General features: G+C 38.6%; 1 protein-coding gene across 6 annotated transcripts in view; it reads left to right on the top strand.

The window, feature by feature from the left end:
* The window catches only part of PLPP4 (phospholipid phosphatase 4), a 109943-nt gene extending 98219 nt beyond the window's left edge, over window positions 1–11724 (top strand). For all 6 annotated transcript variants that reach the window (XM_068951563.1, XM_068951565.1, XM_009689357.2 and 3 more), the window contains 2 exons: window positions 107–277; window positions 8673–11724. In XM_068951563.1, coding sequence (XP_068807664.1) covers window positions 107–277; window positions 8673–8872 — 371 coding nt within the window. In that variant the 3' untranslated portion in view covers window positions 8873–11724. The remainder of the gene's footprint in view (window positions 1–106; window positions 278–8672) is intronic.
* Window positions 11725–16297: the final 4573 nt, after the last annotated feature.

Genomic DNA, 16297 nt, shown 5'->3' with positions numbered 1-16297 from the left:
AAGATCAAGACTTCTCTGTAGTAGAGGGATCCTGCTGTCCAAACCAAAGGGCATCGTACAGGGCATTAATGACCAAGCACAGTAATTCTGTGTTTTTCTTTATCAGTTGCATTTTCAGGCCTTGGCTTTACCACCTTCTACTTAGCTGGAAAGTTGCATTGCTTCACTGAAAATGGCCGAGGGAAGAGCTGGCGGCTTTGTGCAGCAATTCTGCCTCTCTATTGTGCCATGATGATTGCCCTGTCACGTATGTGTGATTACAAGCATCACTGGCAAGGTGAGCTATGGAAATACCTTTTTACTGTTTTGCTTTGGGTTTTTTTGTTTTTTGTTTTTTGTTTTTTTAATTAGCATTGTATTTCTTTGGTTAACTTTATGCGTTGAGTTCACGTGAGTTACAACATTATGTCATGTCAGGGCAGATTTTCCTTGCTGCTGGGTTGATGCTGAGGGTTTCAGTGTCTGCAAATACAGTATTGGTCCTGTACAGGTCTGTATTTTTTATACCAATGTACATCAAAGCTTTTTGGACGGTTTCTGAAAAGAGATCACTGAGCTTTTTCAGCAAGTTTCCTGATACATTGCATTGAGCTGGAGTGCCACAGCTATCTTTTGTGAGCTGAATCTGGCCCATCAGAGTAAGTCTGGCCTGTGTCCTGCTCCTTGCTTTCTTTTTTTCCAGGTACCTGTAAGGTAACTGTTAACCTATGCACTTAATTGCATAATACCTGGTTATATGTGCGTTAGGCTAGACTGAAGCATCTGTGCATAGCTAGTCATTGCAAAGATGCACTCAGTTGCATATTTATATTCTGGTTATTTGATGCACATGATACTCTGTGTGTCATTCTAGTCAAAGCATGCATACAACCACGAGGTGGGTGCAGGCCTTGAGAACTATTGACACTTCAGATACTACAGCTATGTAGTATATGTTTTAACAGATTCTGCCCAAAATGATAACCTTACTGTAAAGTCTGATGTTTTCTATTCTCTTCTTTTTTGGGGAGGGAGAGCAAAGGGGGACCAAGAGTGTAACTGCTCTCAAGGAGTCGTCAGTCCCACAGGATTTGAAGACAGCTCCTATTTAGGGGAGAGAACTACTATCTCATGTTATTGTTATATCCTATTAAAAAGGATTTTCCATGGCTTTGGGCTACAAATATTTTGAGGCTGATATTTGGGAAATGCTAACTAGATAGTACTCTGATTATTCAGTATGTACCATACGTGTGGTACCAATGCATAATTTGTAACTGCAAATGAATAAATGCTGAATGTATTCAATATTGATCAGTAGTTTATTGAAGCAGCATGCAGTGTCTTCTTGATCCTAAAAAACATCACAAAGCTGAAGAAACACGCTGCATAATTGTAAACCTCACCTTCGTGAGAAGGATGACAATTATTGACCGAATGGGAGATGGTTCATAAGACTGTGGCAGCAGCATTTGATGTGTAGCTGAGTTGTACAAAACGTGTCCTTGGGTGAACCTGCATCCTTAAATGTTTACATATAATGAATAATGGGAGGTACTCTGAAGGGTGAAGCATAGTTAGACTGAAGGATGTTTAGTCCTAATCTCTTCTTGAGTTACTTCTTGGTGCTCCTAGTGGAAGCTTTGGATCTTCCATATTAAATGAACATTCTCATATAAATGAGGCAGCATTATAATAAAGCATTATAATACAAAGCTATAATAAGAGCAGATAACTTTTAAAAGGTTTCTCAGTGAGGTTCCATGAGCTAGCACTGACGCTGCAGTCTCAGGAATATGCGACAGCATCCTCTCTTCCCCGTGTGCACCATATTCACTTCTGGATTGTGTAACACCAGCTGTTCTTCACTTAAGCTTATTATTCCTTTTCTGATTTCTTGATCCTCCTTTTCACTGCCTTTGTACCTCCCTGTCTTCACCCAAATCCCCTCCTGAGGAAAAAACCTGCCCATAATTACTTTTTCCCCATTTGTCCACATTTTGCTACATCTGTACCCAAAGTTAGTATTTCTGGTACTGTTACCGAGGTCATCTTGGCTCTATGTGGTATTGCTGATATGATTACCTTGGTACAGCTGACCTTGCGAGTTCTGCTCCCCTCAAGGTTCTGAGTGCTCCCTTCCATTATCTGGTTCATACTGGTTAAATGTGGTTTACCTGACATATTTTCTAAGACATGTCCTTCTACACCAGCCTTGGTTCCTCTACCTAGTTTCAACTAAGTATACCGTACCTCTGTCCTGCTGAGCACTTTCTTGTCTTATACACAAGCAGTCCATATGCCAGAGCAAAGCTCATCCTGTTACATGCTTTTGCTCACTCTGGTTTTTTGTACTCAAACAGCATCCTCTTCTCCCTTAGCCACTTAACCGCAAATCATTAGCCTTGACATGTTCTTTAAAAAGTCTCCTGGTTTCCTGCAGAGTCCTTGTCTTGTTATAGGGCTCGGTACTGCTCTTGCTCGTAGACACACCGCGGTGGAGAGAGCATCCAGCACAAAGCTGCTGAACCTGAGATGCTTGCCTGGTCAAGCTGGTAGGCAGAACAGAAGGCAATGTTATGAATCTTGCGCTCAGTGTGTAAGGCTAGGCTCATCTGAAGTATGCGTGTGTGTGTGTGTGTGTGTGTGTGTGTGTGTGTGTGTGTGTGTGTGTGCGTGTCTGTGTGTGTGTGTGTGTGTGTGTGTGTGTGTGTGTGTGTGTGTGTGTGTGTGTGCAGCAGAGCTGAATGAATGAATGGGAGTGTATGAGTTTACTCTCTAGTTTTTTGAATGCATGTTTGCAGTGTGTAGTATATCTTGCCAAGAGTGCGAATTATTTATGGACTGAAACATGTGCTGTGAGGCAGATAATTATGGTGCATTTTATATATGATAGAAGAAAACTACACCTAAGGGGTTGTGATTGCATCCATTACAGCTCCTCATATTTTTGTCTTTAAAGTTTAAGGAGATGGAGCTGAAAACTCAGATGGTTCTTCCCAAGCTAAGTACAGTGCTGGCAGACATTATCTTGCAGGTGACCTTAGCTTTTGCCTGGAAGAACTTCATTCTCAGGGGACAGACTAGTTCACCCTGTAAAATACAGCACAGATGCTCAGGCCTTGTCTTTTATGCTCAGCAGAGTCAGCCAATTGTTTTAAATTACTTATGGTGACTTTGTAATAGAATCTTAACTATACTATTGGGAATGAACAAGGACCATCAATATAATGTACAGGACTTAGTGTACTGTAGATGAGAGATGAAATGGAGTAACCTTACATTAAAAAGCCATGGAATGGGCTCAGCACATTAATATTATGAGTATTTTATGAGCTCGCTTTGGTTTGGCAGGAAGATGTAATGTTCAAAGTCTTAGTGTTGGTATTAGTGAATTGTAGTGCGTTATATTATGGATCCTGAAAACGTTGACTGTTTTTAAGTTTTTAGTTCTCCATATAGGTTTCTAGTTCTGAAAATATTAGTTTACTAACTAAGTGGCAATTTTGTGTGAAAGAATTAAAGGTAAATAGCGAGTCTGAAAGAACATAGGTGTTTTTCTAGTCAGTTCTTAAAAAAAAAAAAAGATTCCACAGCCTCCCTATAAAATCTAACTCAGTATTTAACTACATTCACAGGTAGAAATTTTTTATTCGTATCTAACCTAAATTGTCTTTACTGCCAGCTAAGCTGATTTTCTGCATGTCCTTCCCGAAGGCAACACTGAATAATTGAGCACCATTCTCTTCATAACATTGTACTATATCCTCATATTAGCCCCTCAAGTTCCGTGTATTCCTTAAATCTTATCTTATTGGTAATGTTCTCTAAAAATTGTGTGTATTGTTACTTCTCTTCTTTGTGCTTTTTCCAGTTCATCTGGATTTCTCTTAAGGTCTTTCCAAAACTGGACCTAGTTCTTCAATTGAGGCTTTACAGTTGCCAGGTAGAAAGGAATAGTTACCTACCATGTCATGCATACTTCACTCCTTTTAAAACATCGCAGAGCAGAGTTGTTCATTTCTGTGGTAGCATCACATTATAGTTAATGAGCCACCATAACTCAAATATAAATCCTGCAGTATTTCTGTCTAAACAATTATTCTTGTAACTTTTCTTTTTCTTTTTACTTTCCTTCATCTGTACACTTTATAATGCAACTCCTATTCCATTGCCCAGTGAGCGAAATATCATTAATCAAAACATTAACCTGGGTCCAGGACAGATCTGTGTAGATCTCTACATTGTGGCAGTAATTAAATCGGTCATTCTGCCCACACATTGAGCTGGAAAAAAAGTGATACGACTCTGACCTGAAAACTTGGATGTAATATTCAAGTTTGGCATTGAGAACGTTTCCTTCAGCCCAATATTTCAACAAAGTGAATTCAGACCTGTATTGACTTATTTTTTTCTTAGGTTGCATATCTAATAGGGATTTCAGCTAGAACAAATTTCATCTCATCGGGTGCTACTAACCTAGCTGTACCAGAAGAAGAAGGCTCTGATTTATCCATCGTAGCCTAAGTTATATAGAAATGATTGTGAGATTCCCAAGGACTCATATCTACGCGGCCTGAGACAGAATATAAATAGGGATGCATGATCTGTAAGTCAGTCTCAAAGAATGGCAAGAGACATTTGCATCAAGATGTTAACTATATTGAAGCTGAGTGTATTGAGTGGAGTGGAAAGGACCTGACATGATTCGCAGTGTGTGTTCAGACCTGGTTTCTCTGGGAGTCCTTATGATAGGGGAAAATAAAAGTAGTGAGACAGTACAGCACGCAACCTTAAACTTGTTCATGCCCTCAGATCAGCGTCTTTATTTTTACGGTGTTCATGTGTCTGCCAGCCGTTGCAATGTGAAGCTATGAGAGAGTGCTTGTGACTTCTAGGTATTTGCTGTCTGCACAGCACTTAAACATAACAGGGAGAGAATAAACTATAATCGCACAGTTGGCTAGATCTTCAGTGGATGTTTGTTAGAGTAGCTCTAGTGAAGTCAGTGGAGCTACTGAATGTACCAGACTATTCTAGGAGCTAAGTGATAGCTCTTCAAATTTATGTTGCTCTTGATAGTTCAAACACAGCTTGTATACCAGTCTGGGATTGATGGTATAATCTCTGTTCTCAGCTGTGGAACGAAGAAACCACAAAGGGTTGCTAAAGCCAACAGCAGTAGGTTGTGTTTGAACACTACCCCAGTTAACATTGTTCTTTCATGTACTTTTTGTCTTTTCTTTCAGCTCTCCAGTGTTTGTGACGAGACGTTTAGGCTCTAAGCCATATCAGTATTTTCTTACTGTGCTCGTAAAATCAGGAGAGTTGGGTATCCCATATCTAGTACTTTGTTTTTAACTGTTAGATTGGAAAAGGACAAAAAAAATCCAGCAAATCATCTTCGGTAAATAAAAGGCTGTTTCTAAACTTAGTCCAGATATTTAGAAGTCATTTATATAGATGTATATACCTTTCTATGTATGTAAATACAAATCAGCTTATTTTCCTTGTAGACCTCTTGAGTTCAAGATGCTAGAATTTATTTCAAATTAAATAGTTTGAATTTTATAAGTGTTCTCTGTTAATTAGCTGGAATTATACCTCCACTTATATTTAGGAATTGACAAATGTGACAGAATTATTATTCTAAGGAATTTTACTGTAATTTAAAGCAATAGTGAAGCCTTAAAAACTCTTATGGCGGACCTTCAAAAATAGCTATATAACAAATATTTGATCCCAGGTTCATTTAGAAGTGCTAACTTAAAAATGTGTTGCTGTATTCACCTAGCAACTAATATAGGAAGTGTTTGTAATGTTTAGATGTGAATAATGCTAGTATAATGCAGTAAGAAAAAATCTAGAAACAAAAATATCTTGAAACGCTCCAGGAATGTTTTCAGAGGAGAAAGTTGCAACATATGCAAACGATGTCTTCCTCATTAGTTCATGACATTGTCTGGAACTGCATGATATCATTTATGTTGTCCCATATACTTGTTCTGTACTGTAGAGTTGGCTTATAATGTTTGTGGCGTAGGAGTATGAGAGACAGCACCGCATAGAATTTAGTAATGATGCATAAAATATACATCCACCTCTCGTTTGTCACCTCCTGCACTAGTGCTCCACTGAGCCAGTGTGGCGTGTAAGGCACGTAAACAATGAGCTTCGCAACTACAGGAGACACAAATGTGAAATAGTTAACGGATTAATGTAAAACTGCAAAGTGCAGTATCTTTGACCTACAATAAATGTAGTTTGCTCCAGTTAAGAAGAGGAAGTGTTTGTGTTTACATGCACTGAAAGACATTTTAATAAATGCCTCTTATTAATTCAGCATGCTTTGAATGAGAGAATGATGCATTTCACTTGGAGAGAGAGCTGCCGTTTGTCAAGGCACACTTCCAGGGTTCTAGCCTCATGGTGCGCGCTGGAGCATAGGGAACGGTAACTGCTGAGTGATCCAGTGTGCGCTGGCTGAGACCCTCTCTATCTCTCACTAACTTCAAGGAGAACTAGATTCAGCTCTAACTGAGAGAAAAAAAAAGCTGCTTGCACATCATAGTGTCACATTTAATTTTGTTTTGAATAGTCCTTTTAAGTTTAACAATGAAAGCCAATTTTAAGATCTGAGTAGCAGGTCAGGGACTATATGACTGTTTCCACAAGTAAACTTTCACAGTTCTGCGTTTTCATAGCATCTAACCTACCTAACCTTGGCTGCTTGAGGTGCTTTACTCGACTGCGTGCCCTCCTATGTTATCCATGGAGGTCCACCGTGAGAGTTAGGAGTTCCTCTGAGCAACAATTCAGAAATCTATTTTAGATGTATGGGGCTGGCAGTAACATCCCCCTTCTATCAAGCAACTGCAATCAGGAAAAAAGTGACCTCAAAGACTGAATTTTCAGAAAGCACCTCTGCTAAAAATTGCAGTGGATTTTGTACTCCTAAGGCTGTTCAATATTTGTCTACTGACAGCTGCAAACTCTTTCATCCTACTCCCAGAGAGGGCTGTTGTGAGTCAGCTTCAAACTAACAGAGGAAAGCGTAGCAGCAAAGGACAGCTAAGTAGCAGACTCTAACTTTTGAACTGTAACTGGCCGATATCTAGTCAGCTACCAGTAGGGGTAGGATAAGTTTCTGTCTGCTTGACATTACTGTGTACACACAAGCAGCTTTTAAAATCTCACTTGAGCCTCTTTCTATTAACTCTCGCTTGTCATAGATTTATTATGTCCTTTTTGCATGTAGGAAGAGAACGTAGGATTGGAAGGGTTCTCCTAGGTCGTTCAGTCTAGTCCTCTTCCCTGACAGACAACTCTGATAAATAATCACATTTCTTAAAAATATCCGTCTCAGTCTTAAATTTCTCAGGTTTTCTTGCCATAGCTATTTCTGTTAAAAGGCTGTTCAGAATCTCACTCCTCTGCAGTTTTGACAAATGTGCTCACTTTGTAGGGAATACTCAGTAATGTTGCTCTGCCAAGGACTACATTCTTCAATACTGAGTTTCAGGTACAAGTTTCAGCCTCACAGCTGCAGATAAGGATATGTTCTTTGTGTGAGAAAGTGCAGGAGCTGTAACTCAGACATTGATTAGTGTCATTTAAAATAACAAGGGAAAGCTGGCAAGTGGAATTAGATTCTTCATGGTAAGCAGTATTGTCAAGATTCCCCTGTTCCATCTTTCTGTCAATGTCCAACTCGCTTCTGCAATCCTTCCTATACCAAAGCTTGAAGAGCTAGAAAATAGAGGACGGCTTTACATGATGTCTCTCTCTAATATTGATGATGTTCTGCAGCCAGGAAAGCTTAGGGAACTCTATCTCATACAATTGCTTCTATCCTGTCCTGTCCTGTCCTGTCCTATCCTATCCTATTTTATAGTATGGGATAGCAAATAGCATCAAAGAAAGTTATTCAAAAGGTGTTAAATCACCTAACGGACATACTCAGTCTGACCCTTCAGGTGCTCTTAGGAACAGTTCACCTAGCTTGCAATTTATCCTGACGGCTGCCTTTCTCATGGGCCTCTCATGAGCTGGCTGCAAGTGAAATGAGTTGTTCCAGCTACATTGGCCCACTTCCTGACAGAAGCGTGCATCCTCTGTCTGCACTGGAGAATGCCATCCAGAATACAGAGCAGCCAACATTAGAATGGATCAATTTACCATGTGGTGGCATCCTAGCTGCTGTCTTTCCTCGGGGGCTCCCAGGCAGATACGAGAAGCAGACTGCAGCCGGTACAGCAGTTTGAGCTGTCTGTGGTCAGCTGGAGAGCTCTAGACCCCCTGAACAGCACAGTTCAGCTCTATTGTTCCTAAATCTGGTGGTGGCCATTGCAAATTGTGGCAAACTAGAGAAAGGTATGTGGGTTGTTGGATGAATGAATGTTTGATACCCCTTGGAAGCCTCTCTATTTCCCTAGGTCATCTCCTTCTGAAACATAGCCAATTATTTACCTTTGGATATTCAAAATGTTGGAGATGGCCCAAACTAAAATGCTGAATGTATGTATCCTAAATGATTGTAGTTTTTGACTCCAAATTGTTTATGAGACTTTGTAGTTCACCTTTTCTGGGTTAAACACTTCCAGGTTGATTATATGCCTTTTATTTACAGTTTTCACTGCCGGCTGTCCTTTCTATGGTAACATGCTTCTGGTTTTGTTGCTTTTCTTACCTAGATGCTTTCGCTGGAGGGATCATTGGCCTCATTTTTGCTTATATTTGCTACAGACAACACTACCCTCCTTTGGGTAATACAGCTTGTCATAAATCTTATGTCAGCCTACTAGATCAGAATTCAATGAAGAAGGAAGAGAGACCTACAGCAGATAATGCTACTGGCCTGCCTCTAGAGGGGATAACCGAAGGACCTGTATGACTTTGAGAAATGTGCAGAATGAACTTTTAGCCTTCTCACATTTCCTCCAAACCAGTCACTTAACATGGTGTTCCTACTATATATTTGGTCTGTGCTTTTTTCTTTTTTTCTTTCCTTTTTAAAAACAGAAATGAAATGTTTTATTTTTAATGCTATAACATCCTCATACTTTTGAAGTGAAATTTGCAGTTCATATTGACTTGCTGAATTGTCTGTTTTCAGTTCACTGCAAAAAGATGGATCATCTGGGGGGAGGGGAAAGACCATTAAGAAAAAATCCCATTTGGAGTTGGTTAAGAGAATTTTTAGGAGGATATGGTTTGAAGATATAGTAGATCTGGAAGCAGATTTTCTGAAGTACTGAGTATCTCCTAGAAAGTTCTGGTTGTCTTCAGCACTCATTGATTTTGATATGTGGTGAGTACATACAACACTTTTCATCACGTGTTCAGCATCTGTTGTAACTAGCCATTTCTTTTTGTAATTTGATAAGTAAGGGCATCATCTTTATGTTTATCTTGTTGTCTTCTAACATAATAAATCTGCACATGCTCTGAGAACTTTGTGTTAATCATCAAGTTTTGGCAGGATTGTTCTGAGCTACTAATGACCAAGCAGCTGAAAGATATCAAGGCTTAAGAGTTTGTAGCAGCCAAGCCTAGTCACATTAGTAGTTCCACAGGATGATGCTGACATTCAAGAAATTCCAAACTGTTAAAATTACCAGTTTGCAATAACATATGTTTCTAGGATGGCTTAGAAACTTGGTATTAGATTGTTAGCAATTTTTTGAGAGCTCTTGCAGTAATTCCCATCAAAAGAAAATGAAACTAAACAACACCCATGACGTACAACAAGCTGAAGTCTTTAAAACAAATAAACAAAAAATCCTAAAAATGTTAAGATGAAGAAACACAATGCTTTCTGTGACTCTCAGTGTACCACGTTCATCCTTGTGTAGTGACTCACTGCAGCATTGGTGATCTTACGAAATGCAAAGATTTTCATTTGTGACTTTGAGCGCACAGCCATGAATGCTTATGGTATTTTACAGCACTGCTGTAACATTTCCAGAGGAATGCTGGAAACAGTGTTCCATTAGACCCATCCCACATTTTCAACACATCTTCTTGAGCATGGTTTTTGCAAAAGTTAGCTTGGGACCTGTGCTGGAACTCGCCTGAGTCAAAACACAATTGGTATGAAGAAGATTACTAAGTGTACAATCTACTTTAGTTAATTTATTATTGTTAGGATCCTGCTACGTATGCACTATGCAGTATACATCACATTCCTGTGAAATGATGTAGCTTTGGATGGCAGAATGTCAAATTCCATAATTTCTTTTCTTGGGTATCTTATGAAAGTTCAGGTTATTGTTCTAGACCACATCTTGACAGCTGAATAGTTTTTGGGTGGAGCTGCTGATTAAAATAATCAAGACGAAGTTGATCAATAACCATTATTATGGTGCTTTAGACTGGAGGAGACTGCTGCCATAGTTATAGTTTATGTTGGAATATGTATTGGCCTTGCAGGCATCTTGTGATTCAAATAGCTCACTGTCTTTGTTTGTCATGTACCTTTATCAAAGGTAAGCTGTGTAGATTTTTTTGAAAAGAGCTACTTCCTGATTGGCAACGCTTGAATTCTTATAGAAAGTAAGTAAATTAGGAACCCTTTAAGAATCAACTGAAATAATTGTGTATAAGAGAATGCAGCCATACTATGTGTAAATAGTTATGATATTTGGAAATAACTGTAAATAGGAAATGACATTAGGGAACAGAATGTAGCAGAAACGAACCCGGTAGGGTTGTATAGAAATTAGGCCTAATCTACACATAAAATTGATACCAGTTTGACTATGTCAGTTAGAAGTAAGATTTTTTATTGACGTAATTAAAGTGTTCTGAGCTCTAAAACAGAGTCAGTTTCCCAGACATAATTGTGTTTTTGCTGGTGTACACCTGCTAGTTTATGAAGCTGGCATAAGCAAAGCAAAGTTATCCTGGCATTGCATTTGCACTGCATTGGACAGAACATTTCTCTGGTGTTATTGAAGTCTAGATTCTAGAAGTCCACGCACTTTAGTGGAGGTTTAATCTTTCTGTAAAGTTTTTAAACCATCCTACAGAATTCTGTAACAGGGATATCATTTTCTATTACTTCGTTTGGGAGGCTAAAAAAAAAAGCCCTAGGGTAAGGGTATCATGTCTTTACACTGTGTAGGGCTTTGCCATTAGCTTTTTATTTCAGCAGGAACCCTAGTCTTCCAGGTTATATGCAAATGTCAAAAAATCTTAAATCAAAATTAGAAGTTTATTACTGATGCGTAGTGCATTTTGCATGTTTTTATATAGATCTGGATTATTCTCAAAAATGAGTGAGGCCTCCTGACTGTGCTGTATACATTTCCTGGATTTTAATGGCTTTTGATACAAATAAGCTATCTTCTTTGGGATGGGAAATGCTTTGGCAGCCCTTAAATGAGCATTGGCTGTTAAAAGTTTGGAATATGAAATGTAATGCAGCATAAACAGTTATACTGCAAGATGAATTGGTGAACTTTGCAAAAAAGTAAAGAATAACACATTTTAATGGGAATAATTAAATTGAAAGTCATAAAATAGACTGTATAAATCTTTGATTAAAATGTAATTAAAATTGTGAAAGACATAATGAAGTGAAACTTATGGAGGGATCTGCAGACACTGTAATTACCAGTGCAAAGTCAGTGTAGGGAAGGCATTTTTTGTGGATCAGTGTATTTTAATCTCATGCTCTCTCAGTGTGAAGGAAATGTAATGTTGTAATGCACCAATAAAACAACACATGAATGTGGGTTTGTACATCTGTGTGTTTTCATTTTTTTTGGTAAGAGTAAAAGTTACCCAGGTAGTTTCATTAGTAAATCACATGGTGTGTTGCAAAAACAAGCCTAGAGTAACTTGCCTCATTTATGAACAGCAGCAGTTCCAAAAGTCATTACTGTTACTGCAAGAAGGGAACAGCTTTCCTCATTTAAACAAAGTATGCTAACCAACTCTCATCCAGGAAAATGTACAGTATAAGTCCTCAAGGCTGAACTTTTGAAATATTCAGCCAGCTAAATGCAACAAGTCCCTTTGTCTGTCAAGTTCCTTATCATAAAATACCAAGAATGCCATACTTTGTAAAACACATGAGTGGACTAGAAAAGGATAACAAGATCTAATAGAACACAATGGAAAAATTCTGAAACCAAGAGAAGCATGAGATTGTGAACGAGTCAGTAAAATGTCTCTGTCCTGACTGCCAATCTCAGGCAACATGTTAGGAGTAAAGCGGAAGTGTTTATGCTGTTTCATTCCCAGCTTTCCTTGTGTGCGCTTTAGTCTGATTTGGCCCTCTATTCTTGCCCCATGCCTAATTTCTTTCTGTTTAAGGGGCAAAGAGAACCTAAATGTCCTTCTTTCTTTCCCAGGCAAGAGAATGCTGTGCTATGGACACAATAAAATAAAATAAAATATGTGCCTTTCTTTTGTTTTATGGTAGTATAATTTCATTAACTTCAGCAGAACTGCTCTGGATCACTAATCACATCACATCCAATAAGTGGAATAAAGCCTTAGAATTTTGTCCAGTTTCTGCTCACACTCTTAAATTTTTAGGTATGTAATTAGCAAAATACTGCAAATAATTTGACTGTTTTTTGTTGTTGTTGTGTTAATTTACATCTGACCAGAGTTAGAAAACCTTTGGGTTGCTCTAATCTAATGCAAGAGGAAGGCTGGAACACAGCAGCATGAGGATAATGGGAATTAAAAGATTAGACGTGCTTCCTCTACTTTCAGTGTGCAGAATGTGTAAAGGTCTGTAAGCAGTAGATAACAATTACTGTCATTTGTATATTACCCAGTTTTATATATCCCACCAGTGTTATTACTTTACAATAGTGCTGTGACTGCTGGGATGAGTATAGTATGAACCTTGTATTGAAGAGTTATTCTTTGCTTACATTAATTCATAGAAAGAAAGCAAATTCTGCTCTTAATGACACCAAAGTAAACACTGTTGCAGTGTTTAGAGTTACTCCACAATAATACTCTTCTTAATAACAATTCTTCACAAAATCTGAGATTATGGACTTCTGTTGTTGTAGGCTGGATCTTGCTTCGAGTAAACTCTCATCAACTTAAATGGGAAAAGGAAGACCTAGAGTTCCTTTGAAGCCATATATGTCTACTATATTCAGCAGTTATGCTGTTGTGGTTGTGGTCTAAAGAATGTAAAGCTTCAGGGCTTGCATGTCTAAAAGTTTAACTATGTTATTGCAGACAAAGAGAACCTGGCACCCAATAAAATCATAGCGTCCTATTGAAATTTAGTGACTGTTGTGACCACTGAAATTTATTTTCACAAAAAGTCAAAAATCTACTCTTGCAATCTACTCTTGCTTGATGATTTAACACCAAGATAACTTCTTGAATTCAGCGAGTTATCTAAGGTGCAAAATTTGGTTCATCTATGCTTAAAAAGCATATGCTGTTGTAAATCAGAGAAATTATCAGGGAGCAGGGTCAGGAGGATTAACTAATTAATGTATCTAATTGTATCATTTAACATAGGATGGATTTTTTTTTTTTTTTAAGAGAACCTGAATATAATCTAGCTGCTGCCAACACCAGCTGTTTGGAGGGGAGGGGAGAGAGAGGGAGGGAGGGAGGGAAAAAAGGAGGAGTGAAAGAAGACGAAATGGAATTTGAGAGGGTAGCAAAAAGAAAGATGCTCCCTGTAAGCCAAGGAAAAAAGAGGAAGAAGAAAGACAGAGGCAAAGGGACCATTTGCAACAGATGCAAGAATATCTTCAGTGTCAATAAAACCACAGCCAGAGGTAGTAGCCAACACAGAAAAACATTAAATAACAAAAGGAAAATGAGAAAAGGCCATGTGATTGAAATTTTACTCAATTCTAAGATAGCCACATAGAACTGGGCCTGACAAATAGCATGCATGCAAATGCAACAACATGAAAGTGTGAGGAAGTGGGAGAGATTTATCTGGGCCATGATGGCAACCCTTTGGGTAAACCTAAGGGATTGGGGAAGTCTAGGTAATATAAATTCGGTTTTTTAAGTCGTCCTGTTTATTGTAAAGAATTGCCACCCTGATCAAAAGCCTGGATGGAAATTTATGATTGGCCACAGTCTCAGAATGAGCTTGGCTAGCAAAGATACAGGGACTAGGTACAGAGGTAATCGTAGGGAAAGTTGTACTGCATCTGCTCCCCGAGAGCTGGCACCAAGGAAGTAGATTTTTCCAGTAATGCCATGGGCATGTTTGTAACACCTTGTCTATTTGGGAAACCGTAGACTTCAGTGTCTACATGTCATTACCAGCAATAAATGTGATTTATTTCTCACGTCCATAAACTGATGTTAATGTAATGAACACCTGCATTTTAGTAATGTACTGAGATGGAGATCAATGCTGGGAATATTACTTCCTTTCTTGGCAGGTTTTTTTGAACTTGAGTCCCTTTTGGCTTGTGAAGGACAGACTAGAGGTTCACAGTAACCACTTCTCTGGTGAAGCAGCCAAGTAGAAGGTCAAGAGCACTGAAATACCATTGTCTCACTTTCAGGGTCCATCTGTATAATGGAGAAGAGGGAAGTTTAAAAGCTGCATGAACATCTATTCTTAATCCTATACATCTTCCTAGCAGAGAGTTCCTCTTGGAAGAGAAAATGCTAAATGCTGGTTATTTTTCTCCAGAATTTTCATTGACCAAAAAGTCTAAGCATCCTCTTCAGATGTTCCAGTGTTTTTCTCTACTTTTTTTCACAATTTAGGTATCTTCCTTTGTTAAGGACTCTTTGAAAACTTAGGAACGCTATAAATGAAAGAGAAACAAAATTAAGTTACCTTTTAAATCAAAATTCACAAAGATGGTTTTAGGCAGAAAAAAAAAATCCAAAATAATCTCATGTTGATCAAATGGTATTTGTAAGTGTCCATTTGATTTGGTTGGTAATCTTTAATAAAGTAAAATTCAAGGCCACACAGCTAAGCTTATGTCGAAAAAGAACAAAGCTGTATAGACAACAGAATAGAAAATGGATTAGATGCAAGGTACAGATCAGTTCAAACTTTTTCTTATAGAAGGGAATAATTCTAGATTAGTTAATTGAATGGGCTATATTTTAAATGCATAATTAAAGCATCTACCAGTTCTCGGTGACTCCTCCCGCTTTAAGATTTACCTAAGAATTGCTAATCAGAACTATATTTTTGGACAGTTAGAGTTAGTGTCCACAGATAACATGCAGGCACTTTCCTACAAGTATTCAAATCATTCCCTGCTCAGGAACATGCTCAGAACAGAGAGAAAACATCATTTCACCATGGAGTTCAAATCTGCTCAAAGTCATATGGCAGAGGATGTTGTCCTAAAAACCCAACTAGAAGTTAGAGAACATAGGCACAGGAAGCGCGGTGCTTTGCATTCTGTTTTTCTGATTGGCTCCAGTGCAGCAACCTGGGACATCATTAAATCTCAATGGAGAGCACACTGAACATGTATGCAATTAAAATGACAAGGCTGGGCTGATACACTGACATGAAATGCCTGTCACATCCAGCCATTGGCCGAGTGCTACAGGGCTTTTGATTAAAATTGCAGAGATAGCCAAGAAATCACCATTTAGACCTTAGGCCAGATTTCAATCTGATATAAACCCAAATAACTGTATTAAAGCCATGTAAGCTGCAATGGATTTACACCGATGTTACTGAGGTGGAGATCTACCCATTATTATTTTGCTGCCAGCTCCTGAGAAAACTTTCCAACAGGAAAACCAAAAGGCTTTTGTGGGTAGTGTGCATTATGCAATCTGTGTTACAAGGTATGAATGGGGCATGAAATTGAGAATCCTCACTTAGTGATTTGATATGATAAAAACAACACTGTGATGCATTGGACCAGTTCGTGTGTATCGCAGAAAGTCAAGCGTGAAACAGTTCAAAGAGAGCTACATAAACCTTAACCTTCGGACTGACTTTTCCTGTTAGCTGACCAGAAGAAGTCTCAATTTCACTGCCAGCTTTATGGCTCTTATCCACTTTGCTGTAGACCTACTAGAATTTAACACTTGATATTAAGGCTAAATTCACACAGTTTGGAACAATTTTATATCTAGGGCTAGATGAAGCTGGGCCTTGTGTTCACAGACATATTTCTACTTTTCAGACGCTCTGAGTCCTCTGAGCTCCTTTACATCCCTTCCTGTTATTTTTGTCTCAGGAGCAGCCACTGTACTGGTGAAGGGTGTGGGAAGAAAAATGTTTGCTGGCATCTACAGATACCTTCTTCTGTGTGGCGTCTGTCTTCCTCCTCTCCCCTTAATGTTACTTAGAGGATTTTAAAGGGGTCTTCTATATTCT

Source organism: Struthio camelus, chromosome 7 (assembly GCF_040807025.1).
Source record: "Struthio camelus isolate bStrCam1 chromosome 7, bStrCam1.hap1, whole genome shotgun sequence".
NCBI classification, from domain to species: domain Eukaryota; kingdom Metazoa; phylum Chordata; class Aves; order Struthioniformes; family Struthionidae; genus Struthio; species Struthio camelus.
The sequence above is the reverse complement of the archived record's forward strand: the minus strand, read 5'-3'. Positions and strand labels throughout refer to the sequence as shown.